Source organism: Bos grunniens, chromosome 18 (assembly GCF_055505025.1).
Source record: "Bos grunniens cultivar Pamir isolate PY7600 chromosome 18, Bosgru_T2T1.0, whole genome shotgun sequence".
NCBI lineage: Eukaryota > Metazoa > Chordata > Mammalia > Artiodactyla > Bovidae > Bos > Bos grunniens.
This window is the reverse complement of record NC_141182.1, coordinates 55,760,369-55,786,600: the sequence shown is the minus strand read 5'-3', so window position 1 is coordinate 55,786,600 and position 26,232 is coordinate 55,760,369. Positions and strand designations below refer to the sequence as shown.

The window sequence follows — 26,232 nt, the reverse complement described above, 5'->3', positions numbered from 1 at the left end:
ACGCCCCAAGGGAGCGAGCTGTCACTCAAGCGCGTGAACTGCTCAAGCAGAATGCGAACTCGTTTAACCCTTGTTCCAGGCAAATGCCTCGCCTCTCTAATTTAAAACCAGGCCCCGCTACCTGGTGTGGGAGAGTATTATTGTTCCCATATCACAGATGGGGAAACTGAGGCTTGGGAATGAAATCACTTGCCCAAGGCGATCACAGCAGAGTCTAGATTCATTGCCAAAGAGACAGAATGTGTAAGGCCCCTGAAGGCAGGCACTTTGCTTTGCTCACTGCATGGCACATAGTAGGTACTCAACAAATACGTGGTGAAAGTGAAGGTGTTAGTCGCTGAGTTGTGCCCGATTCTTTGTGACTCCATGGACTGTAGCCTGCCAGGCTCCTCTGTTCCTGGAATTCTCCAGGCAAGAATACTGAAGTGGATAGCCATTCTCTTCTCCAGGGGATTTTCCCGACCCAGGGATCGAACCCAGGTCTCCTGCATTGCAGGCAGATTCTTTACCGTGGTGAGGGGATACTTAACCAAAAATTCACACGCCTTCCCTGTCTCGGGCACAAGTCTCCACTCGTAGGTTTCACCTGCTTCAAATTTATCAAAACAAAACAAAAAACCTCTGCTTACACAAACTGAAATTCTGGCTGTGTAGCACCAACGGACTCTTGCCTGGAAAATCCCATGGACGGAGGAGCCTGGTAGGCTGCAGTCTATGGGGTCGCTAAGAGTCAGACAAGACTCAGCGACTTCACTTTCACTTTTCACTTTCATGCATTGGAGAAGGAAATGGCAACCCACTCCAGTGTTCTTGCCTGGAGAATCCCAGGGACGGGGGAGCCTGGTGGGCTGCCGTCTATGGGGTCGCACAGAGTCGGACACGACTGAAGAGACTTAGCAGCAGCAGCACCAACGGAACCTCATGGGAGTGAGGGGGGGGGGGGGGAATCTTCTGTCACAAATTCCAGGCCCAGGAACACAGTCCCAGTCCTCCCCCCGCACCGCCCTCCGCCACTCACCCCTTCCCTCCCGCCCCACCCCGTAATCCTGTTCTTCAAAATATGCCCAGGACTCAAGTCTCCCTCCTGAAGGGGTCATCCCCAGTATAGAATGGAATTCTCACGTGAATCCGAGGTGGACATTGACCCTGGCCACTTGACCCTGCTCGCTCAGGAATCTGGGCCACTCCTCGTCACTGGCACACTTGGACCCGTCCACTTAAAGCCACCCTTCCAGATCCCAGCTCCATTTACAGCCCAGCAGTCCTGAATCCTAGCTCACACCTTTCCAGGTGTCCAGGAGTCTGAGCCCCCGCTCCTTCCAAGATCCTAGTGATCTCTACTCAGGGTGCGCCAGTGACCCCGGCCCTTGACAGCGACCAATCCACTGAGGCCCTGGAGTCCAGGCCCAGTTCCAACTCGCCAAATATTTAGGAATCCTAGCTTCAGCTTTTATGGGACCCCGGTGGCCCAGTCTCCAGTCCAGCAGGGATCTAGCGGTCGGGGAAGGGGCTGGACCTCGCCCCCAACCCCTCCCCTCGGCTGCGGGGGCAGCTGAGCCAGAGGTCAGGCTGCGGTGGGGAGGCCAAGAGGGGCGGGGTCAGCTGGGATTGGGAGGGGAGACAGACGCGTGGGCGGCTGGCAGAGGGAGGGAAGGACCCGCAGAGAGGAAAGAGAAACTGGGCGAGCGAGGAAGAGAGAAAGTGAGAAGGGGAATCCGGGAGAGGAGGAAAGAGCGGTCGTAGAGGGCCATGGAGAGAAAGAGAAAGAGATTGTAAGGGAGAGGGAGAGACGGGGCGAGACAGCGAGGGAGAGAGAGAGAGAGAGAGAGAGAGAGAAAAGGGGATGGAGACTTAAAGACGAGAACTCCGTGAGTCCCAGAGAAAGAACTGGACAGAAACAAGAAAGACGGAGAGAAAGTGGGGTGGGGGTGCTGCAGAGGAGAGAAGGAGTGAGGGAGAGACTGGGAGAGACAAGAGATTCGAGCGCCAGAGACGCGGAGACAGAAGGTGAGACTGGAGAGAGAGAGACAGGGTAAGAGGAAGAGAGATCGTCCGAGGAAGAGACACCATCAGAGACAAAGAGACAAAAAGGGTGTGGATGAGCAGGTGAGAGCGGAGGGCTATGAGAGGCGACCCCTGAGAGGCAGCCGAGTAGGGGGACTGAGGCTGGGTGTCCCAGCACCCACGCTGCCCTCGTGTGCTCTCTGCCCTCCGGACCCCAGAGCTGGTAAGTCCCCTGGCTGAGCTGCGAGGAGCTGCCAGAGTGCACATTCCTGGTGTCCTGGGACTTGGCAGGGATGTTTTAGGGGTGCAAGTGGGAGGGAGGGCAGGAGACAGGTAGCTGCCGGGGCGGGGGTAGCCCCGGAAAGAGTCAGGGAATGAAGGGTTCCTGAGCACAGAGAGGGTCAAATTCCTGGCCAGAGGGCAGGGGGGCAAGAATAAAGGGGCCCCTATTCTCTGGCCCGGGCTACAGATGACTCCCCTCTCCCCTCCCCACAGCTGCCAGGGCCGCCCACCTCTCTTGGCATCACTCTTGGTATGCGGTCCCAGGCCCGGGCCTCCCCCAGCACCCCCCAGGCTTCAAACAACAGGCTCTTTCTCCTCAGCCTCCTCCGACCTGCAAGCCCTTGACCCTGTCTCTGTCCCCACCCGGGTCATCTGCAGAGAGAGGCGCACACAGCTCCCTTTTTTCTCTCCTCAAGCCCCCAATGGAGGACGGCAGACCTCGGAGCAGTCTCAGCCTAGCCAGCAGCGCCTCGACTATCTCCTCGCTCAGCGGCCTGAGCACCAAGGTTCGACTTCTTGGTGGGGCTGGGGAGGAGCCAGGGGGTGCTCTGGGCTCCCCCATCCTCCTGTTTCCAAGCCCTGCTTTTGGCGCCACCCAAGGGACTCCGGTTGTCAAGAGCAAGGATCTTTAGCAATGGGGTCTGCCAGACCTAGCAAGGTCCCAAATTGCCCACCCGCCAAAGCTAGGAATTCAGAGGCACTCCCAGCTGTCCCCACCCCGCGGTATTTTCCTAATTTGAAGCCAGACTAACAACCCTGCATGACTCTGGTTGCTAGGATAAGGCCACTCCCCAGCCGTGACCTCCCCCCTCCCCAGCCAGGAACTCAGTGTCTACACTTATTAGGGACTAAGAAATCCTGTCTCTAGCCATGCCATCTCCCCAGTTCTGAAATCTGATAAAGGAAAGACCTTTCTCTGACCATAAGGCCTCATGGGGCCCGAGATACTTGCCTCCCAAATCATCTTCCCAGACCAAAGTTCAGCAGTGACATTCATTTTCTTGTCCTCCAGCCCCTCCCCTCACTCATTTCCAGCTTCCCAAGTTCAGATTCTGTAGATTTGATTCTGACCTTCGTCAGCACCATTGCCAAGGAAGGGCATTCTTTGGGAATCTGGCCTGGGATATCCGTGGGGACGGGGGTTGGGGGGGTGGCATCTATTGGAATGGAGGGATTTGGAGCTCGCACCACCACCCTGGATGTGGTCACTATGGAATGCCATTCCCTGGCAAATCAAAGGTGTCCTTTGATTCCAGCTGACTCATCACCAGGGACTCAGCCATGTTGCTGGTTCAGATCCCAAAGGCTTCGGATCTCCATCTCTGGCTTTGGTGGCTAAGGGCATGATCTCCTTGGCAATGGACCCTTTATTCCCAAAGTCCCTCCCTAGTGGTCAATGGCCTTTTCATTGACTCCAGACACCTCTCTCCACCCATGGAAAGTGTCTCTTAACTCTGCACTATGCACATACAATTCTAATGCCCAAACTCAGCTCCCTCCTTGACCAGGTTTCTAAAGACAGCTGAGCGAGGGCCTTGGGTTGCCTGGGTCCCACTGCATGCCTTACCAAGCCCATCCCAAGTCCGTGTTCACTTCTGTCCTCCTTGTCTCCTCAGAAGTCCACCCGGGCAGTGAGCAAGGTGCACGCCTTCGGCAAGCGGGGCAATGCTCTCAGAAGGGACCCCAACCTCCCTGTGCACATCCGAGGCTGGCTTCATAAACAGGTAGAGTGAGTGAGAGAAGGGAAAGGACCCTCCAAGTGATGTCAGAGGCTGTGCCTTTGGCTGTCCACTGTTTCTCTCCTTCCAAGTCTCCAAATATGTTTTTTTTTTTTTTTTCCCCTATCCCTGCTACCTCCCTTATTCTGTCAACTCGTTCATTCCTGCCATGACTACTTCTTGAACATTTACCCTGTGCCAAGCCCTGGGGCACATATCATGTCAATAAACAAGTATCTAGCTACATCCAAGATGGCAGGGATGAATAATAAATTAATGTATATAAAAATGGATTCGATGATTTCAGATGGTGGGAAATGAAGCGCTGTGAAGAAATAACACAGGCTTCCCCAGTGGCTCAGTGGTAAAGAACCCACCTGCCAATGCAGGAAATGCAGGTTTGATCCCTAGGTTGGGAAGATCCCCAGAGAAGGAAATGGCAACCTACTCCAGTATTCTTACCTGGGAAATCCCGTGGTTAGAGGAGCCTGGTGGGCCACAGTCCATGGTGTTGCAAAGAGTTGGACATGACCTAGTGACTCAGCAGGAAGAAATAACATAGGAAAATGTGCTGGAAGGTGGCTGAAGGATGAGAGCTACATTTGACTGTTGGTCAGGGAAGGTGTCTCTGGGGAGATGACATTTGAGCTGAATTATATGTCAAGAAGGATCCCACTGTGTTAAGATCTGGGGAGCAGAGGGAATCTGAAAGCAAAGGACCATGCAGCAGGCAAAAATTTGGTGTTTTGTGGAAGCTAAAGTGAGAGAAGGAGGAGCGACAGGAGGTAGGGAAGGGTTCTTTAAGAGTGGTCCCAGACCAGCAGTATCAGCATCACCTGAGAACTTTCTAGAAATCCAAATTGTCAGCTCCCACCCCAGATCTACTGAGTGGAGAACGCCGGGGGTGGGAACCAGGGGTCTGTGTTTTAATAAGCCCTGCTGCTGATTCTTATGTGTACCAGAGTTGGAGATGCCTTGTAAGGCAGCAAGTTAGGGTAAGGAATTTGAGATTTATTCTAAGTGTGACAGTCATCTCTGTTTTGAGCAGGGGATTCACATGATCTGATATATAATTTTAAGGAATCATGAGTGGGGACTTGCCCAGTGGTCCAGTGGCTAAGACTCCTCACTCCCAATTTGGGGGCCCAGGTTCCATCCCTGAATGGAGAAGTAGATCCTACACGCTGCAACTAAAAATCCCACATGCCAGGATGAAGATCAAGAGTGTTGCAGTTAAGATCTGGCACAACCAAATAAATAAGTTAAAAAAAATACTTTTTTAAAAGATCATGCTGCTCCTGTGGGAAGGGATGGAAGAGAAGAGGAGAACAAGGTTGGAGATGGATTAATTCTGTCAGAGGAAATGGGGAGATGCAGGGTATGGTTCAGCATCACCTTCTTGACCTCTCTGTCTCACATGCCATATTAAATGGGCCAAGTTATCCTACAGAAAGCTGATGCCAGTGTGTGGTGAAGTATCTTTCTGTCCCAGTCTTTCTGTAATTTCTCAATCCCCGAATGACAGATGAGAAACCATGAGGTTCCTAGTGGAGAAATGACTTGCTTAAGGGCACGGTGTGAAAGTGCTGGGGTTGGGAGTCATACTCAGGTCCCGCTGTGTCTAAAATCTGTGTCCCCTCAGCTGCAGCCCACTGGTTTCCAGTTCTCCACCTGAATCTGTTCCATCTAATATGTCTCTTTTCCTCCCCTTTCTGTGGGTCTTTGCTTCCAAGTGTCGCTGTCTCCACCTTTTCCCCGCCCCTCTCTACTTCCACTCTGTCTCCCCAGGACAGCTCCGGGCTCCGGCTCTGGAAACGCCGCTGGTTCGTCCTCTCTGGCCATTGCCTCTTCTATTACAAGGGTCAGTGCCCCAGCTGTAATGGGGTGGGCGGGGGCCCCCCTCCCCGTCTCCCTTTCCTCAAGTCTCTGGGCCTCCAGGTCTCTGTGTGATCCGTTATCCCAGCCTCTCTTTTGCAGACAGCCGCGAGGAGAGCGTCCTGGGAAGCGTCCTGCTGCCCAGCTACATTATCAGGCCAGATGGGCCAGGAGCTCCCCGAGGGCGGCGCTTCACCTTCACCGTGAGTCCCTTCATCCCCAGTGGGAACTAAGGCACTGGGCGGTGGGGGCAGGCATGCAGCATCCATTACTGGAGATAAAAGACCTTTACCAGGGTCCATGGCATCCTTCTTTTTAGAGGGCCCGATATCCTGGTCCCCCAGCTCTCTCTTCTCGCAGGCAGAGCACCCGGGCATGAGGACCTACGTTCTGGCTGCTGACACGCTAGAGGACCTGCGGGGCTGGTTACGCGCGCTGGGACGGGCCTCTCGCGCGGAGGGGGACGATTGGTGAGTATACGCCTAGGCCACGCCCCTGATCCTATACCTCCAATCTGGGCCCAGCTAATCATCCCAAACTCCTCCCCTTGAGACCCTGACACCTTCACTGTCTAATCACTGGTCTTCTAGCTAAGGCGACTCCGCCCTTCAGGCCCCACCTCCAGGAAACTTCATCTCCAATCGGCAAAAAGTATCTCTCTCCGCCGACCACTTTGTCCATCAGTATTCAGTTCAGTTCAGTTTAGTCGCTCAGTCCTGTCCGACTCTTTGCGACCCCATGGACTGCAGCATGCCAGGCCTCCCTGTCCATCACCAACTCCCGAAGCTTGCTCACACTCATGTCCATGGAGTCGGTGATGCCATCCAACCATCTCATCCTCTGTCGTCTCCTTCTCCTCCCGCCTTCAGTCTCTCCCAGCATTAGGGTCTTTTCCAGTGAGTCAATTCTTCGCATCAGGTGGCCAAAGTATTGGAGTTTCAGCTTCAGCATCAGTCCTTCCAATGAATATTCAGGACTGATTTTCTTTGGATTGACTGGTTTGATCTCTTTGCAGTCCAAGGGACTCTCAAGAGTCTTCTCCAACACCACAGTTCAAAAGCATCAATTCTCTGGTGCTCAGCTTTCTTTATAGTCCAGCTCTCACATCCATACATGACTACTGGAAAAACCACAGCTTTGACTAGATGGATCTTTGTCGGCAAAGTAATGTCTCTGCTTTTTAATATGCTGTCTAGGTTGGTCATAGCTTTTCTTCCAAGGAGCAAGTGTCTTTTAATTTCATGGCTGCAGTCACCATCTGCAGTGATTTTGGAGCCCCCAAAAATAAAGTCTCTCACTGTTTCCATTGTTTCCCCATCTGTTTGCCATGAACTGATGGGACCAGATGCCATGATCTTAGTTTTCTGAATGTTGAGTTTTAAGCCAGCTTTTTCACTCTCCTCTTTCACTTTCATCCAGAGGCTCTTTAGTTCTTCTTCACTTTCTGCCATAAGGGTGGTTATCTGAGGTTACTGATATTTCTCCCGGCAATCTTGATTCCAGCTTGTGCTTCATCCAGCCTGGCATTCCGCATGATGTACTCTGCAATATAAGTTAAACAAGCAGGCTGACAATATACAGCCTTGACGTACTCCTTTCCCAATTTGGAACCTGTCCCGTTGTTCCATGTCCGGTTCTATTCCATGTCTATCAATACTGCTCCCCCAGAAATCTCCACCCCATGAGGCTGCCACCCAAACAATGTCAGATTAAAAAAAGGGAAGGCTCTAGGCTGTCTCTGTCTACTTGCCCCATTGTTCGGTCTGGAGATTCATAGTTTGGGCCCAGAGACATGGATGGACCTTGTGGCGTTGCACAAGACACTACTCAGGCCTCAGTTTCCCCATCTGCAAAATGCGGACAATGGTTGATAGTGCACTACCTCCCTTTTTTTTTCTTTGTAGATTCCTTGTCGGTGAAATGAGAATAAGGGCTGTTATAAGATTCAAAGGAGTGATGTCTTTTTTCTGTGTCCATTCTTTAGTGGGCAACCGAGGTCATCTGCACGGCCCCAGACTGGGGAGGGTCCAGGAGGCCCCGGTGGTCCCCCAGAAGTGAACAGGGGCACGGAAGAGGGGCGCGGCTCAGAATCACCAGAGGTGGCGCGGCTCTCCAGAGGTCGTGGCCGACCCGGGCTGCTCACTCCCAGCCCCACGGCTGACCTGCAATCTGGACCCCGAATTAGGAGGACGAGGAGCCCAGAGTAAGTTGGACGAGGGAGTCTGGGATGAGAAGGTTCTACAGGGCTGAGCTTCCGAGGGCATTCTGAGGGCGTGGCCGAAGGGCAGGGCTGGGACTGGTTAGGGGCGTGGCTTAGCGCCTTCTCGAAGGTGTGTGTGACTTGCTGGACGCTTGCTGGGTCAGAGTCTGTTGAGAAGTCCTAAGGAGGGGATGTCACAAAGAGGGAAATTATTCGGGATCGAGCTACTAGAGGAGGGTTCTGCTCCAGAGAGACAATGAGACACACTGAAGGGAGGCACGTCTTTGAGGCTGACTTGATGGATGGTGGGATGAGGGAGCTCTTGTTGACGCAGTTCGCCTTTTCTCTCCTCTCCACAGCCTGTTCACACCCCTCTCTCGTCCTCCCTCGCCTCCGAGCCTCCCCCGGCCCCGTTCTGCTCCTGCACGCAGACCTCCGCCCTCCTCTGGAGACGCGGCACCTTCTGCCAGACCCCATACCCCTCTGAGTCGCATCGATGTCCGGCCTCCCCTGGATTGGGGCCTCCAGCGCCAGACCCTCTCCAGGCCCCCCACTCCCCGCCGAGGACCGTCTTCTGAGGCAAGGGGAGGAAGGCCTCCCAGGAGTCCTCAGCACTGGAGTCAAGAGGCCAGAACACCGGTGAGCAGAGATGGCAGGGAGAGGGACTACAATGCCCATATGGCCAGCGGGCTGCCTTTCCAGGCCAGTCTCTAAGCCATTGGCCCCTGGGTATCATGGAGATTGTAGTTCAGCATAATCGCAGCTGGGTTCAAATGTGAAAGGGAGAGTGAACTTTATCTCCTGTCAGTTCTCAGGGCTGTCTTCAGGCTAGCCTTTGGCAGTTATTACCCCTTAAACATTATGAAATAGTCCAGAATATGCTCCTCTGATACAGTACTGTGAGAGACAGTGTGCATTGCATCTGCCTCGTGTGTCCAGTTTTCTCTTTCCAAATTGGTCACCTACTATTTTCTCTGAGCATCACGGGATTGCAGCCCAGAAAATCCAGAGCTAACCACAAATGTGAGAGTAAGAGTAGACTGCAACTTTCATTGGTCCCTGGGACTGTTTTGCAGGCTGTTCATTTCTTATCATCCTGCGTGTCGCCACAGTGGCACACAGCTGGAGAAAAGATAGTTGAAGTTCGGGGGCCCAGTTCTGAACCTCAGAGAGTCTCCTATGGCACTTCAATGCCAGACACATCCTTTCTATATCTGTTACTAAGACATGCCAATTTCTAAACATCTCTATTTGAATATTCCTCCCAGGCCCACTCTGGAACCTCCACATATCTCCAGCTCCCTCCAAGGCCTCCTGGGACCCGGGCTTCCATGGTTTTATTGGTAGGTATCCTGGGGCACCTTGAACCTGCCAGAGCCCCTCCCATGCTTTCTTTGCTATAGTGAATGTCATCTCATTGACTAGTGTGCCTGGAGAAGGCTGGGCATTTCAGGGTGCCTGCATAGGTGCTATGTCAGTTTCCTAGGGCTCCTGAAAACTCAGCTCCTGAAAAACAGCCTGCAAACAGCATATGTATACAGAATACCTCTCCACCATTCACACAATCTTCTTGTTCAGTCGCTCAGATGTGTCCAACTCTTTGTGACCCCGTGGACTGTAGCACGCCAGGCTTCCCTGTCCTTCACCAACTCCTGAAGTTTGCTCAAACTCATGTCTATTGAGTCAGTGGTGCCATCCAACCATCTCATCCTCTGTCGTCCCCTTCTCCTCCTGCCTTCAAGTCTCTACCAGTATCAGGGTCTTTTCTAATGAATTGGCTCTTCACATCAGGTGGCCAAAATATTGGAGCTTCAGCTTCAGTATCAGTCCTTTCAATGAATATTCAGGATCAATTTCCTTTAGTATTGACTGGTTTGATCTCCTTGTAGTCCAAGGGACTCTCAAGAATCTACTTCATCTTTCATTTGAGTCTTAAAGTTTTTCCATAGAGATTTTGTATGCCATTAGTTAAGGTAACACTGATAGTTTTTATATTTATTTGAATGGTGTATTCTTCTTTTTTAAAAATTATTTTCTATTAATAGTTATTGATGATGTAGAGATGTTTGTATCTTCCTTTTACATCAGGCATCCTTGCTGAATTCTCTTATTTGCTCTAATAATTTTTAAAGTTTTTTTGTTTTTTTTTCTTTTAATAATTTTTTTCTGTTGGTTTTCAGGGCAGATGAGTGCATCATCTGTAAATAATGATGGTTTTATCATTCTCCTTCCTACCCTTACACTTTTCTTTTTCTTAAGTTACAGCTTTTGTCAAGATCTCTAATACTGTGTTAAACTGTCACAGTGGCAGTGAGCATCCTTGTTTTATTCTCAATCACAAAGGAACTGTCTAAATTTTCTCCATCGGTTATTGTATTTGCTATAGTTATTTGGTAGCAAAGCCCACTGGGTCTTCCTAAAGCCAAAAATCTAGCAATTAGTCTACTGAGGTTTGCTTTTGCTAAAGCTTGGAACAAAGGTAATAAGGACAAGGGGTGCCAGCCAGTAGAAATAGGGCTCAGCTCAGCACTGAGCTACAATGAGGACTTGTTTGGGCATGTGACCCCCAACTTTTCTCTTTCTCCTCAGCCAGGACCCCCTCTAGACTCAACCTTCCATCAAAGCTTGGAGACAGATGTAAGTGCTACTGATGCAACCCTTGTTGAATTCGCAGAATTGGGGATAGAATGTTTTGGAAGGTGGGAGGGTGGGCAGGGCAAAGAGCCATGTCTGGTCCATTAGCAGCTCCTGTCTTCCTTTCTCCAGACTCTGCTGACCAAGTTGTGTGGGCAGGACCGGCTCCTGAGAAGGCTGCAGGAGGAGATAGATCAGAGGCAGGAGGAGAAGGTACAGGACTCTGGGACAGGGGAGGGAGGGGGACACTTGGCCTCTCCACCTGCCCTTAGCCCATCCTGACCCCCAGGATACGAGAGGATACCAGAAGCCAGCTTTTCTCTTGCCCTGAGGCTGGGTATGGTTTCAGAAGTCTAACCATCTTCTCTCTTGGTGCAGGAGCAATTAGAAGCAGCCCTGGAATTGACCCGACAGCAGCTGGGCCAAACAACCAGGGAAGCTGCAGCTCCTGGGAGGGCTTGGGGGCACCAGCGCCTCCTGCAGGACCGATTAGTCAGTGTGAGAGCCACTCTCTGTCACCTGACTCAGGTGAGCGTCTGGGAAGGGGCATACCTCCTAGGAGACCCCAGGACTCCAAGTGGTTACTAAAGGGAACTTTAGTTACTTTACCTTTCTGGACCTTAGATGCCTCTTCTGTAAACTTGAGATGATTAAAGTAATATTTACATCTTACGGCCATTGTGAAGATCTCATAAGTATATGTAAACGAATCACAGAATATTTAACGCCTATGCACCAAGTATATGGTAAGCATTACCTGTGTTAGCTGTAATTATTGTTACTGTAAAATGGAGACATTGATAGTACCTACCTCACAAGAATTAAGTGAGAGCTAAGAACAGTGCCAAGTAAATGTGCCAAATAATGCTAAGTAAGTGCCGAATAAATGTTAGCTGCTCTTGTTACTATTGGGACTGTCAAAGAAGTTTCTGCTGCCCCGTGGGGCATAAAGTTTGTAGCTTTGTCTGTCCAAGAATTCATTAGATCTGTGGACTCTGTCACCCTAGAGGAGTGCAGAGGTAATCCAGAAGATTCAGGAAAAGCTGTTCTATGTCTGCACTAGCTGTTCATTGAATGGCAGGTTCCACACAGATGCTGGGGTTCCCAGTAGTCTGAGCAGAGGCCCTTGGGATTGTGGTCCATATAGCCCCAGGGGACACTTCCTCCTGCTCAGCTAGGAAAAGATAGAATGGGGAAAGATATGGTGGGTGGGCATGCTAACTGTCTCTCTTTTTCTGGGACCTGAGGAGCGAGAGCGTGTTTGGGACACATACAGCGGCCTGGAGCGGGAGCTGGGCACCTTGAGAGAGACCCTTGAGTACCTGCTGCACCTCGGGTCCCCCCAGGTACACCCCTGCCCCAAGCCCCCAAGCCCTGCCTTGCTCTCCCAAGTTCACTCAGTCATCTCAATAAATGCAAGAAAAACAGTTATAAAATGTAATATCCTTTCAGGGTCTTCCCTCATAGCTCAGTTGGTAAAGACTCCACCTGCAATGCAGGAGACCCCGGTTCGATTCCTCGGTTGGGAAGATCCCCTGGAGAAGGGAGAGGCTACTCACTTCAGCATTCTGGCCTGGAGAATCCCATGGACTGTATAGTCCATGGGGTTGCAAAGAGTCAAACACGGCTGAGCCACCTTCACTTGCACTTGACTTTCAATATCCTTTCATAATAAAATCTCTCAGCAAAGTACGAATATAAACTACTTCTTTAACCTGATTAGGCATCGATAACAAACCTACAGCAAAGCATTGTTGTTGACAGTGAAATACTGAAATCTTTCCCCTGATGTTCAGAATAAGGCCAGGATGTATGTTATTGCCAGTTCCAGTTAGCGTTGTACCAGGGATCCTAAACAGTACAAGTGAGTCTAACAAATAAGTCAAAGGTATAAGGACCAAAGAGGAAAAAGTAAAGCTGTTTTTACTTACAGATGATGAAATTGTATATGTAGAAAATCCAAAATAATCTCCAAAATAATCTGTTAGCATAAGCAAATCCAGCAAGGTAACTGAATGCAAGAGTAATACACAAAAATCATCTTCCTGTATGCTAATACCAACAATTAGAAAATAAGTATGTATAAACACTAGTGTTTACAATTAACATAAATTAGCTATCTGAAAGAAGTCTAATGAAAGATATGCAAGACATCTACTCTGAAAGCCACAAAATGTCATTGAGAGAAATTAAAGAAGGCCTATATAAATGGAGAGATGTACCATGTGCATGGATAGGAAATATACTAGTATAAAGATGTGGTCTCCACAGATTGACTTCCCCAGCAGGGATCTGCTGTCCCAGTACAATATGTGGAGATTGACAAGCTGACTTTAAATCGTCTCTGGAAGTGCAGAAGGCCGAGAGTAAGCCAAGGCAGCCTCCAAGAACAAAGCCCGAGGACGAACACAACTGGATAGTGTCTGACTTTAAAGCTACAGTTAACAAGAAGGCAGTGTAGTACAGACACAAATTTCGACGAATAGACTAAAGGGATGGAATATTCAGAAACAGACTCATATTTACTTATATGGTCACCTATTTACAACAGAGGCAACACGGCAGAACAGTGCAGAAAAAGACAATATTTATGATAAACGGTAATGGGTCAGTAGAATGGGGAAATTTCAGACCCTTTCCATGGCTTACCGACTTTAACCCTCCTTGCATTTTCCCACCTCTGAGTAACAGATTCCTTTCCTCTCTCCAGGACAGAGCATCTGCTCAGCAGCAACTGTGGATGGTGGAAGACACGCTGGCAGGTCTGGGGGGCCCCCAGAAGCCACCGTCCAACACTGAGCCTGACTCCCCATCCCCTGCTCTCCAAGGCGAGGAGTCCTCAGAGAGGGAGGTGAGGCCACACACATCTTTGCCACCTCCAGTTTCCTGTCCCGTCTGCCCCTGGCCTAACCCACTACCCACTCACCTCTTTAACCCTTGATCGGCTAACCAACCCCAGGTACATATCCTCTATTTCCTCGTTTGGTATTATGGTCATAGTCCAGATGTGTGCTTGACCCACAACACAACAACTTGGTGAGTTGCCAATACCTCGCAAGGTCCAGTTGCCTGCATCTCAACTCCACACTCAGTGATGACACGTCGGTAGCTTAAAAATTGACTATGGTGGGAGTATTTACACCATGGAAATTGGCAGACTGCTGCAAAGGAGGGCTCTTTTCTTCCAGAGGGCATTTGTTAAACATTTACCTGATACCACTGATCTTAATCCCTCCCCTGCAAGGTTTTTTTTGGGGGGGGGGAGTTTTAAGTTTAAATATTTGTTTGCAGTTTATTTTGGTTTTTCTAAATAGACATTCACATCTGTAAACAGTAGGATTTTGGTTTCAGCTCCAACCCCCAATTCCTTACAAGTTTTTATTCTCACACATTGGCTAGAACTGCCATTTGTTGCTGTTCAGTCGCTAAGCCGTGTCCAACCCTTTTGTGACTCCATGGACTGTAGCACACCAGACTCCCCACGGGATTTCCCTAGCAAGGATACTGGAGTGGGTTGCCATTTCCTTCCCCTGCAGGGCTCTTTAGAAAGTAACTAGAAAGTGCCTGACATAGAGTAAGCCCTCAGGAACCAGGAGCCATTGTGGTCATAGCTGAGTAGAACTGTTGCCGGCCCTGATCATCAGGTCATGTATCTGGGAGACCTGGATTTTGATCTCACCTCTGCTGTCTTTGTGACATCAGTCATTGACCTCATTCTCTGAACCTCAGTTTCCCCATCTGTCAAATAGGGATAATAATAGCATCTCATACATTTACTGAGGGGATTCGATGAGATAATTCTGGTAAAGTAGTTAACACCATGCCAGATGCATAATCGTTATAAAATCTCGCACATGGACCAGTGTGGGAATCCCTGGTGGTCCAGTGGTTGGGAATTCACCCGGCAGTGCAGGGGACATGGGTTCTATCTCTGGTTCGGGAGGATTCCACATGCTTTTGGGTGACTAAGCCCAAGTACTCCAACTACTAAGGTCCGTGCCACCTAGAGCCTGTGCTCCGCAACAAGAGAAGCCACCACAGTGAGAAGCCCATGCACGGCAACTAGAGAGTAGCCCCACTCGCTGCAACTAGAGAAAGTCTGGGCAAAGCCACAAAGGTTTATGTGCCAGGCACTGTTCTAAGCGCCTTCCTTGTATCCATTCGGTCTTCATATCAAAAGGGTGAAATGAGGCACAGAGAGGGAAAGTAACTTGCCCAAGGTCACACAGCAAGCAAAATGGCAGAGCTGAGGTTTGAAAACAAGGTCTGGCTCCTGGTTTTCAATCTTAATCCTACTTATGCAGTGTCTGTACTGCTACGTGCTTGAAAACTGTAATCCTAGTGATCTATTATCCACTTTCCTGACCTCCCCAGAGCCTGACGGAGTCCCTGGAATTGAGCTCATCCCGGTCCCCCGAGGTGGACTGGGGGAGGCCCCCAGGGGGCGACAGAGAGCTCTCCATCCCTTGCTCAGGTGAGCATCTGGGGTTGGGAGGGACTCACTGGGCATTCTGCATCCTCACCACATCCTCACCCGTCCCATTCTGCTCCTCCAGGAATTGTATCTCCAAGGGTCTCCCGGGCTTCCAGCCCCGAGGGTCGCCGCCCCACTTCCCCTCAGCCAGGAACCAAGGTAGGCAGTCCATCCAATCTCCTTGGGTCCATTGTAACCCTTTGCCCACTACAGATCCCCTACTTCTGGGGAAACATCTGGGAGAGGAGTATTCTAAGCCACACCCCAGAGCAGAGAGAGAGAGATTTGTTAAGAGCACTGGGATTGAATTTTGTCTCTGCCACTTCTAACCTGTGTGACTTTGGGTTGGTTAAGAAACCTCTCTCCCTCCATTTTCTCATCTGCAAAATGGAGCTGATAGCAGTGTCTACCACCCAGAGCTGTTGTGAAGAGTCCAACTAGGTGAATGCCCCTGAAGTTTGAAAGTAGTGACTTTGAGCAAGCACTTCATTCATTCATTCATTCATTAATCATTCATTCAACAGACATTTATTTAATGCCTTCTTTGCTATCTAATAAGGTAGCCAGCAGCCACATGAGGCTATTTAAGTTTAAATGAATTTAAATGAAATAAAATAAAAAATCACTTTCATTTGAGGAATTCAAATATTCAGGAGATACACGTGACCAGCAGCTATCCTGTTGAATAGTGAAAATATAGAATATTTTCATCATTCAGGAAAGTTCACTCAGGACACAAATGTGAGCAAGATGAGAAAAAAACATCCTTCTCTCATGAATCTGACATTCTAGTGGGAAGAGGTAGATAGTAAATAATTGACTGTAAATTATTTTATGTAAGTGCTAAATAAATAAAAACAGCCTGGGGAGGGGATTTGGAATATTGGCGAAGGCATGGAGTTGTAAATGTTTTGATCTGGGGAGGCTTCTGTCAGGGAAGGAGCCCTGGGGATGTCTGGTGGAGGAGCGTTAGAGGCAAAGGGAAGAGTGTTTGCAAAGGTTCTGAAGAGTCTGGCGTGTTGGAGGAGCAGCTAGAAAGTCAGTGTGGGTGGAACCGAGTAACCGAGTAAGGGGAAGGGGGTGCTGATGAGGACAGAGAGGTAATAGGGGCAGGTCGAGCCGGGCCTTGTGGGCCAACGTGAGGACTTAACTTTGACACTGGGTGAGCTGGGGCCATGGAGAGTTCTGAGCAGAGGAACGGGAGTCTCCACAAGTGGAGACTGGTGCTCTCTGGCGGCCACTTGGGGAAGTGGACTGTGTGGATACCGCCTGAATCGTGGTTGAGGGGCCAGTGGGATATTTGGCCGGGACTGATAACAATTGTTTGCACTGACTTAGAAGTGGCGACCGGAGAGGGCAATGGCACCCCACTCCAGTGCTCTTGCCTGGAGAATCCCACGGATGGAGGAACCTGGTGGCCTGCAGACCATGGGGTCGCTAAGAGTTGGACACAACTGAGCGACTTCACTTTCACTTTTCACTTTCATGCATTGGAGAAGGAAATGGCAACCCACTCCAGTGTTCTTGCCTGGAGAATCCCAGGGACCGGGGAGCCTGGTGGGCTGCCATCTATGGGGTTGCACAGAGTCGGACACGACCGAAGCGACTTAGCAGTGGCAGAAGTGGCGACATCAAGAGGGAGTCAGATTCTAGATATACTGGGTTTTCAAACTTTTTTAAAAACCCTTGGGACCTCAGATGCCGTTTTTGTTTTTGTTTTGGCTGCTCTCCACCAGCTTGCCGGTTCTTAGTTCCAGGACCAGGGTTGGAACCCCAGTCCCGGGTGGTGAGAGTGCCAAGTCCTAACCACTGAGCTGCCAGAGTTTAAAATGCAAAATGTTGCAGATTCTAGACTGGTAATGTGGTGCTTATACTGTGTACTGTGTGTGTCTGGAGCAGCGTGTGTGTGTGTGCTAAGTTGCTCCAGTCATTTCCGATTCTGTGTGACCCTGTGGACTGCAGCCCGCCAGGCTCCTCTGTCCATGGGATTCTCCAGGCTAAAATACTGGAGTGGGGCCATGCCCTACTCTGTCTGGAGCACATGCTTCATCAAATACATTACCATTTCTCTAATAAAATGTATGAATCTGCATATGAAATGGGATAAAGGCTATAAATAATATCGCCATTTAAATGTCAAGCTAAAAGCAGAGCAGTAAATTACTTAAGTGAAGGAGTCAGTGGAATAAAATTAGATTATAATATCAGCCGCTTTTTATTTCTCAGGAAAAGGTTTAGTAAACATGTCACACATCCAAGTACAAAGGAAGCCAAGAACCTAACTATTCACACGCAGTGAATGCACACGACATCTGGTGGCTTGAGGACTCTGGGGACAGAGGTCATTGGTCGGGCCAGCAGTACCATCATCAAGTTGGACATAAGAGGCAGGACCATGGGTGGGGGTTCCTGAGGATGAAGCAGGTGACCTCTGTAGAGTTTCTTGCTGTGTCATCTGTTTTTTTTTTTTTTCCCCCAAGCTGCTTACTTCCCCAAACGGAACGGACCCAGGCCACAGCAGTGAAAGTGCCAAGTCCTAACCACTGGGAGTTCCCTTGTCTGCTCCCTAATAAAGGGTCTTGTCTGGGCCCTGTCCTTTTAATTGAGTACACTGGTTAGTCTCTTGGTTGCTCATAAACACAAACCCCTGAAGGTCAGCAATGAACTGACTGCTCATTTCATCATTTCGTCTGTGGGGAGTTTCCACTCTGTAGCCCCAAGGTCATCAACAGCATTGCTGTAATCTCCCATTTCAGAATCTCAAGCCACAGCCTCAGTTTCTTTGTCTCCCAACCAGTGCCCACTGAGCAAGTCATTGCGGGACCAGTGGGAGCTTCCAGTTTTACCTGATCACCTTGGGTAAAAAGAACAAGGATCAGGAACTTCCCTGGTGGTCCAGTGGCTAAGAGTCGTGCTCCCAGTGCAGGGGCCCAGGTTCCATCCCTGGTCAGGGAACTAGATCCTGCATGCCACAGCCCCAGACTAGGAGACTTCCCGTGCTGCAACTAAAGTTTCCATGTGACACAGTGAAGATCGAAAGTCTTGCAAGCACATATCATTGGGGACTTCAGGGGACAGCTCCCAGGCCACCTGGACATGTTGGGGATGGTTTCCTGGAGGCAGACAGACCTTGAAGAAGGAATCCATGGCAAAGAATTTATCCATGGCAAAGCAGGACAACAGCTGGTGTAAATGTCTAGACTGAAGTGGGGATTTAGGAAGCCAGGGCTTCTATTAGCCTAGAGGATACCTTTTTTGTGAATTAGAGACAGGCGCCCCCTTCTACGTGGGCAGAACCTGGAGCCATCAATGGAGGGCTCAGCCCTTGGGCAGTGAGCAACCCATACAATTGCACATGGCCTCTTTCGAGCACAGAACTCTGACCTCCGGAATGCCATCCACCAACTGAAGGGTAGTTCAGTTCAAGTCAATGAATTTGTCAGACCCTTCCTAACTGCCAGGCCCTACAAGGCAAGATCCCCAGACCACGTCCTATTTTCAAGGACCTATGTTTCTGAGTTTGCCAGTGTAGTGAATCTCTGCATCACAATCTCTAGTTTTTTTTTAACTTTGTTTTTGCTGTTTATTTTTTTTGGCTGTGCTACATTGCATGTGGGATCTTAGTTCCCCAACTAGAGATTGAACTGGCACCCCCTGCATTGAAAGCACCCTGTTTTCCTGTGGCTTCCCCCATCCTGAAGCTGGCAAACAGATTCTGCAGGAAAGCATGGCCGCTGGACTTGGCAGGACCATTCTGATGCTCACTAAACCATCAGCAGATGACTAATCCAAGTACAGTGTCAAGAGGAGTTGCTGTTTCTCTCTTTCTCCCTAAACTTTGGCGAGTGCAGGAAGAAACCCCAAATTCCCTTATTTGTTCAAGATTCTGATCTTCTAGGGGCCAGCCCATGTGGAAGGTGTTGGGGGACCTGCCAGGAATTATTCCTGATGCTGGAGTCTGATGGGGGAGAGGCATGAATGCAATCCTTACACACATCTAACAGAGTTAAGCTATTTCCTAGGGAGACTCAGCATTAGGAAGCCTTTTAAAGGTTAGGTAAGCAAAAGAGTTTGGACATGACTTAGCGGCTAAACGAGGACGACAACAATAAGCTGTGTCTGGATGAATGAAAAAACTTTGGCTGTGCAGGAAACTGTACTCCAAAAGGGAACAGGCTATGCATGTAAAGGCATGGAGCGGATAAAGGAAAAAGCAGCTGCTTTGTATAGGAAACAAAGCTGAATTTATTCCGTTGTGGCTCAGATGGTAAAGAAGCGGCCTGCAATGCAGGAGACCTGGGTTCAGTCCCTGAGTTGGGAAGATCCCTTGGAGGAGGGATCCCTTGGCCACTTGGGCAACCCACTCCAGTATTCTTGCCTGGAGAATCCCATGGACAAGGGAGCCTGACGGGCTACAGTCTAAAGGGTCGCAGAGTTGGATACGACTGAGCGACTTAGCACAGCACAGGCAAGACGGACCTCTTGTAAGACCCAGCCGATCTGAGCAAAGCGAAGAGTTGATGTCATATGGCGTAGAGTTGGGACACGGGTGGACTTGTGGAGCCTGGAGTGTTGAGTTGTTCTATCATAAGCTGGGGAAGCTTTGTGTCTGTTGCTGATTGGCTGATTTTCGGAAACGCAGGACCGGCGCTGATTGGCTGGCTTTTAGGGCGATGGAATGCCAGTTATGATTGCTTATTCGAATAGGTTTAAAAGCTTCTCTGTTGCTTCCTTACTATCGGGTGGAAACCAAATACTCAATCTGGCCTTTCTTAGGAAGAGAAGAACTATTTTCAGTGGTGTGTGTTAAGGATTGCTGAAAAGTGTTAGTCGTTCAGTCGTGTCCGACTCTGCGACCGCATGGACCGTAGCCCGCCAGGCTCCTCTGTCCATGGAATTTTCCAGGCAAGAAAACTGGAGTGGGCAGCCTTTCCCTTCCCCAGGGGATATTACAGACCCAGGAATCGAACCTGCATCTCCCGCATTGCGGGAAGATTCTTTGCCATTTGAGCCATCAGGTTGGGGCTGCACCAAGTAACATCTTGGGGGACTTCCCCGGTGAAGGTCCAGTGGTGAATGAAGATCCCGCATTTCCAATCCAGGGGGTGCAGGTTCAATCCCTGGTCCGGGAACTAAGACCTCACATGCGATGTCGCGCGTCAAAAAAAAAAAAAAAAAAAGAATTATCTTGGGAATGTCTCCTCCCCCAACCCTATGGGCGAGGGGAGCCAGGAATTTCAGAACTGATCAAGGAAAAAGATATAACCACTAGGTGGCAGTAGGACAAAGAGCTTCAGTAGATCCGTGGCTGACCGGTTTGCTTGTGGAATAAGTCCCTCACTGCAAGGGACCCTCCAGAGGTCACTGCGTGGGGGCCACCGCCCAGGAGGAGAGGGACCGGGGACAAGGGGACTCACAGGAGAGAAGAGACTGGAGAAGGGACTTGAGGATCTAGGTGATGTGCTTAGCAGCACAGAGGGGAGTTTCCTAAGGGCAGCAGCCTGTTGAGGGGGTACGTGGGTGGGGTTTTTATAGCTACAAGTTAATCCTGCTTGTGGCTAGCAGATGCTGGTTACAACTTCAGGAAGAATTTAAAACAGGCAGGCTTCAAATGGCTAAAAATATCCACCCATGTGGGCTGTCTTTGAAGCAAGTGGATGTGTCAAAAGTTTCAGTTTGCCCCTGGCGGAGACTTTCGGGTCAGAGGTCTAGCCTGTTGTGAAGAAGTAGGTGATACAGGGCCAGGGAACTCCCTGGCGGTCCTGTGCTTAACACTCTGGGCTTTCACTGCAGAGGCGCAAATTCAATCCTTGGGAACAGAGATCCCACAAGCCCCACGGCTCGACAGGAAAAAACAAAAACCATAGGGCCAATTTCCAGGGGGCCGTGTGACCCAGGATCGGTCAAATCAAAGCGAGTAAACTGCAGTGATTGGTACAGATCCAAGCTGTCTGCCTAGAATTTTCTAACTGGAGACTGCAGTCAAGAGTTCTATCCCCACTCACCTTCCCTTTGTTTTTTGCTTAAACAATAAATGTATTGTCTTGTAGTTCTGTAGGCTAGAAGCCTGAAATCTAGGTGTCCACAGGGCCACGCGCCTTCTGAAGGCGCTAGGGAAGGATCACTTCCTGGGCTTGCGGCATCATGACTTCACTGTCACGTGGCGTTCTCTCTGGGTTCACGTCTGTGTCCAAATTACCCCCTTTCCTGAAAGATAACACATGTTTGCTGCTCTGTTGGCCCCTTTCCTGCTCAGAGCATCCCAGATGTCCAACAGCCTTCCTTCATTTTATCCCGTCTCTGTCTCCTTCGTTTTGACTGGGCAGCTTTTCTGCTGAGCTGGTTTACTGGACTCACACATCACATGCCTGATCTCTTAGCAAATGGTTTTCCGGCCACACCCTTGGCATTCTCTTCAGAGCAAGCTTCCTTGCAAAGCAGATAGATTGAGAATGTTCCAGATTTCAAGTTCTCCTTCCGTTCATCCCCGTCCTCTCATGGTTTGAGTTCCTAAGGCTCTAAGCCCAAGATCAAAGTGTCGTCAGGATCATACTTCTGGAAGCTTCAAAGTTCCCTGGCTTGTGGCAGATAACCATAATTACCATAATTATCACAGGACAGTCTCCCTGTGTGTCTCTTCCCTCTGGTTATGAGGGCACTAAAGAACTTGTCAAGTCCTCCCTCAGGCAAACCCAAAATGATCTTCTTAATGATCTTAGTTACACAATAAATCTCATCCTTCATGTTAATGTTTTCAAAGCTGATTGAAACCAGACTTTTTTTTTTTTTTTTTTTAAATCATGAGCAAACCAGAGTCCCGACTACTACTTCCAAGAGACTTGTTATGTCCAGAGAAGAGTGGGTGTTGATCAGGCTGGCACTACAGGTTCCAATAGGGCAGCTGATGGGCTTGAGGCTAGACAGGTGGGTGGGTAGCAACCAGTCACACAGGAAGTGTAACACCTTTGTCCTGAGAGCCTTGTGGGATATGGAAGGACTTGAGCATATCCAGCAGAGGGTCAGCCTGGGCTCCAGGTGTAGAAATAAGTCCTCAAGATCCAGGGTTGAACTTACTGGGAAGGGCAAGACACAGGAATTCTCCAGGCCAGAATACTGGAGTGGGTAGCCTTTCCTTTCTCCAGGGATCGAACACAGGTCTCCCGCATTGCAGGTGCATTCTTTACCAGCTGAGCCACAAGGGAAGCCCAAGAATACTGGAGTGGGTTGCCTATCCCTTCTCCAGGGGATCTTCTGGACCCAGGAATCAAACCAGGGTCTCCTGCATTGCAGGCGGATTCTTTACCAACTGAGCTTTGAGGGAAGCCCAAGACACAGGAGGCTGAGAGGTTCAGGGAAGAGAGAAAACAGAGGCCATGGTTGGAACCTCTAGATGTTTCTCATCTCCCCAGGTCCCCCTGGCCCGACCCCGGATGAGTGCTCAGGAGCAGCTGGAGAGAATCCGAAGAAATCAAGAGTGTGGACTGCCTCTCCCTCGCCCAGCCTCCCCCCGGCTCCTCACCCTGGGGAGGACACTGTCCCCAGCCAGACGCCAGCCTGATGCGGAACAAAAAGTGAGGGAAACGGGGGTGGGTCAGTGAAGCGGCAGTGGGTTCTCAGTTCCTGGTTGGAGCCTCAGTTTTCCTCTCTGTAAAATGGGGGTTTTTTCCTTCCTCTATATCGGGTTTACTTGTACCTGTTTTGAATTCAGCATCCTGTCTCCCTTATCAGTGGAGAACAGGATGGGCCAGAGGCAACATCTCCATCCTCACCAGCATTCTCACTCCTCTGGGAGGAGTGGGTTTTAGAGCTGGATTGGAAGCTAAGTTTTCCTGTTCAGTTACTATGCTGTCAAAGGCAAAGAAAAAAAATGTATTTACTCTGTTGCCATGGAGATCACACTGCCAATCTGAAGATCAAAGTGTCTGGGCAGGATGGTTTTTTCACTTGTTTTTTGTTTTGGGCTGTGCCACTGCACAGCTTGTGGGATTTTAGGGCTTGGGTTCAGTCCATGTTTGAGGACTTGGCTGTGGCAGCATGGAGCCCTGCCTACTGGACCACCAGGGAATTCCCCATGGATAGTTTCATCTTAAGACTCTTCTAGGAAGGAATTAGACAAGTGGGGTGATTTTGTGGTTGTGATTGTTTTTGTAAATGGGGGGCATCTCAAGTCTGTTGAATATCAAACACTGATCTCTATGTCTAGCTAGTTTTTCGGGGGCAACAAGCTTCATTAATCATTTATGACAAAAGGGATGTGAATTTGGAGGGTCTGTTTCTGGCCTTGTCACAGGGGGCTCATCTGTGAATCTTGTCGATGAACATTCTATTAAAATCAAGTTAACAAGAAAAAAGGGGACTTTTATTTGAGCCAAACAGGATTAGAACTTTGGAGAGAGACTCAGAAAATTCTGAGAACTGTTTCACCATCTGTTAGAAGTCAAGAGGCACACTCGTATCTGTTTTCCAGACAAAAGATCGAACATCAAAATGACATATTGACAGGACTTTCCTGGCAGTCCAGTGGTTAAAGAGTTTGCCTCGCAATGCGGGGGATGAGGGTTTGATACCTGGTCTGGGAACTAAGATCCCACATGTCTCTGGGCAGCTGAGCCTGTGCGCCACAACTACAGAATCTGTTGTTTAGTCACTGAGTCATGTACGACTCTTTTGCAACCCCATGGACTATAGCCTTCCAGGCAGTCTTCCTGACCCAGGGATGGAACCCACATCTCTGTTGAGCAAGTAAGTCTCCTGCATTAGCAGGCAGATTCTTTACCACGGAGCCACCAGGGAAGCCCCATGCACTGTGACAAAAGATCCCACATGATGCAACTCAGATCCCAAGTGCCACAACTAAGACTTGATGCAGCCAGACAAGTTAAAGCAAAGAAGCAAAATAACATAGTGATATTTCACCTCAAGTTCACCAAGGATACATAGTCTAGGGAAGCACATGCAAAGCCAGCAGCAAGTTACTATGATCCCTTGCAGACTGTGAAAGAAGCTATTCTTTTAAGAAGTTACATTGGTAGTGTCAGAAGAAAGGGAAAAAAGAAATGATCTTCAGAACAGAGCAAGCACTGCCAACTCTGAGGAGCTCAGCTCCTAATGAGCTACTGCACATTAGGGATGGAGGAGCCCCAAACAAGCACACAGAGAGACTTTGATCTTTAATTTTCCTGTCCTGTCTTAAAATATCAATTTCACATCATCAGGCTTATCTAAGTCATATGAAGCTGCTTACCAGAATGCAAAAAGGCGTGGGGAAGTTGGGGGGTGGTGATTTTCCAAACTCTGTCCTCTGTCCCAGGAGTTCAGGTAAAGTTAAGAATTAGCAGTGTCTTTGGGGCAATTTTATCCTCTGAGCCCCTTCACCCTCAAAATGAGAACATGGGAACTTCCAGGGTGTGGAGTTCTAACGCCCCCATTCCTTTGCAGCCTGTCTTGGGACACTCAGGAGCCCAGAAATGGCTCAGAAGTTCGGGGTCCTGGAGCAGGTAAGGAATTGGAGATCGAGGCAACAAGGAGGGAAATAAAAAATAGAAGGGGAGTAGTATTACTGTTAATGTCTCTTGAGTACTAAAGTACAGATCTCAGAATCTTTTAGAGTCGCTTGAGTTCTTGGGGAATCAGAAAACCCTAGTTCGCGGGGAGAACGGCAGTTCCTTGTTCTATAGCAAACTCCGCCCCCCTGTCAGGAAATCGGCGAAATTTTCGGGCAACTGGACTACAAATCCCACAATGCACGCGGGCTTCTAAAAAAGAGGGTCGCTCCACGTTTAAAATTCTTTAGAGACACGTGCTAGGGACCACAACTCCCAGAAGGACACGCGCGGCACTGTATCCTTTACTGTACTGGCTAATTGAAGTTTTCGCCAAACTCTTTCTTTCTAGTCCAAGGAACACCACCCCTTATTTGCTGACATCCGAAGGGCACCGGGAGCGAGTCCTCAGCCTCTCTCAAGCACTGGCCGCTGAGGCATCGCAGTGGCGGGGAATGATGACAGGTGAGAATGAGCTGGGGACTTAGGACTTATAGGTTTTAGGGATGAGGAGGGGTCGGAGGTCTGGAATCTCAGGTCGTGATGTGGAGGGGTCTGAGGGCCCCTGGGAATCCTTTGTCTTGATGAGAGAAAACCTGGACAGGGCTTGGGAGTGCTAGATTCCAGGCAGGAGGGGGCTGGGGTGCAGGAGTGCTGAGTCTAGGAGAGCAGTGGGCAGGGAGGCCGGACTCCTAGGTTTGAGAGGAAAGGCCTGGAGGCGGGGGGCGGCGGCTGGACTTCGGGATTCCTGAGTTTGCCATTCTCATTCCCCATCGTCCTCACCAGGTGGAAATTTGGACTGTCGAGGGGACCCTCTTCCCCCTGCGCCGCCGCCTCCGTCAGACCCCACGCCCCAGGCGTCCTCACCCCGAAGATCTCCTCCAACAGCCAATTCCTGCTCCACGGGTTTCTCCCCCAGAGGTAGTGGGCGCGGCGCAGGCCCCGCCTCCTGGGAGCAGACCTGGGATTCCGAGCCCGCCCCCCCCGCCCGGACCCCCGACGAGGGGGCGTGGCCTCTGAGAGTCACCCTGCTGCAGTCCAGCTTCTGACCCGCCCAGACGTGGCAGCCAATCAGAGCGTGAGGGCGTGGCCTGGCGGGACCACCTGAAGATCTGGAGCCTCTCGCCTCCCGTGACCTAGAAATGGTTTCTGTGGCCAAAGTTTGCTTTTCCTAGCACTTGTCCAAATTTGGATTAAAACTTTGAACTTTTTAGTCAATAACTTTTTGTCTGTTTGAGGTTGTGACCCTGGTGTCTCTGAGTGGGTGTAGAGCTGGGGTCGTGGATTTCTGGGTCGCAAAGGAGGAGGGGACCGGGACCTTGGACTTGTAGGTCTGAGGAAGGAGGAAATCTCAGGGTCCGGAGTACTGGGTCTGAGGGAAGAGGGAGATGGGGACCTGGATTCTTCCGTCTGAAGGAAGACGAGGGACCTGGACTTTTAGGTCCGAGGGCAGAGGGCGGCCGGATGCCAGGAATCCTGAATTTGAGGGAAGACGATCTGGGC

The 26,232-nt window shown here is 50.0% G+C and overlaps 1 protein-coding gene across 15 annotated transcripts; it reads left to right on the top strand.

Annotated features, from left to right (window-relative positions):
- Positions 1-1,661: 1,661 nt before the first annotated feature.
- PLEKHA4 (pleckstrin homology domain containing A4) lies at positions 1,662-25,950 on the top strand. Of its 15 annotated transcripts, none has more exons than XR_015146247.1 (20): positions 1,662-2,227; positions 2,703-2,792; positions 3,903-4,010; positions 5,738-5,865; positions 5,982-6,082; positions 6,240-6,349; positions 7,864-8,082; positions 8,439-8,718; positions 9,348-9,422; positions 10,669-10,716; positions 10,846-10,926; positions 11,092-11,241; positions 11,961-12,059; positions 12,166-13,564; positions 15,088-15,187; positions 15,270-15,346; positions 22,597-22,758; positions 24,626-24,684; positions 25,082-25,194; positions 25,516-25,950. XR_015146247.1 is itself a non-coding variant. In XM_086353471.1 (20 exons), exons 2-20 carry the CDS (start codon positions 2,709-2,711, stop codon positions 25,776-25,778), a joined length of 2,343 nt encoding a protein of 780 aa, XP_086209597.1. In that variant the 5' UTR covers positions 1,662-2,227; positions 2,703-2,708; the 3' UTR covers positions 25,779-25,950. The 15 variants fall into 15 exon arrangements, 11 of the variants coding, with proteins under 11 accessions (XP_086209597.1, XP_086209600.1, XP_086209598.1 ...); XM_086353471.1 differs by having other exon boundaries at positions 5,793-5,865; positions 13,424-13,564; XM_086353474.1 differs by having other exon boundaries at positions 13,424-13,564.
- The last annotated feature ends 282 nt before the right edge of the window (positions 25,951-26,232 follow it).

Bases quoted from the DNA above. Each gene is read 5' to 3' on its own strand.
- PLEKHA4 (XM_086353471.1), top strand. From the start codon at position 2,709: ATGGAGGACGGCAGACCTCGGAGCAGTCTCAGCCTAGCCAGCAGCGCC. The intron at 9,423-10,668 runs GTAGGTATCCTG...CTTTCTCCTCAG, and splicing joins GGGCTTCCATGGTTTTATTG to CCAGGACCCCCTCTAGACTC. The intron at 13,565-15,087 runs GTGAGGCCACAC...TGACCTCCCCAG, and splicing joins AGGAGTCCTCAGAGAGGGAG to AGCCTGACGGAGTCCCTGGA.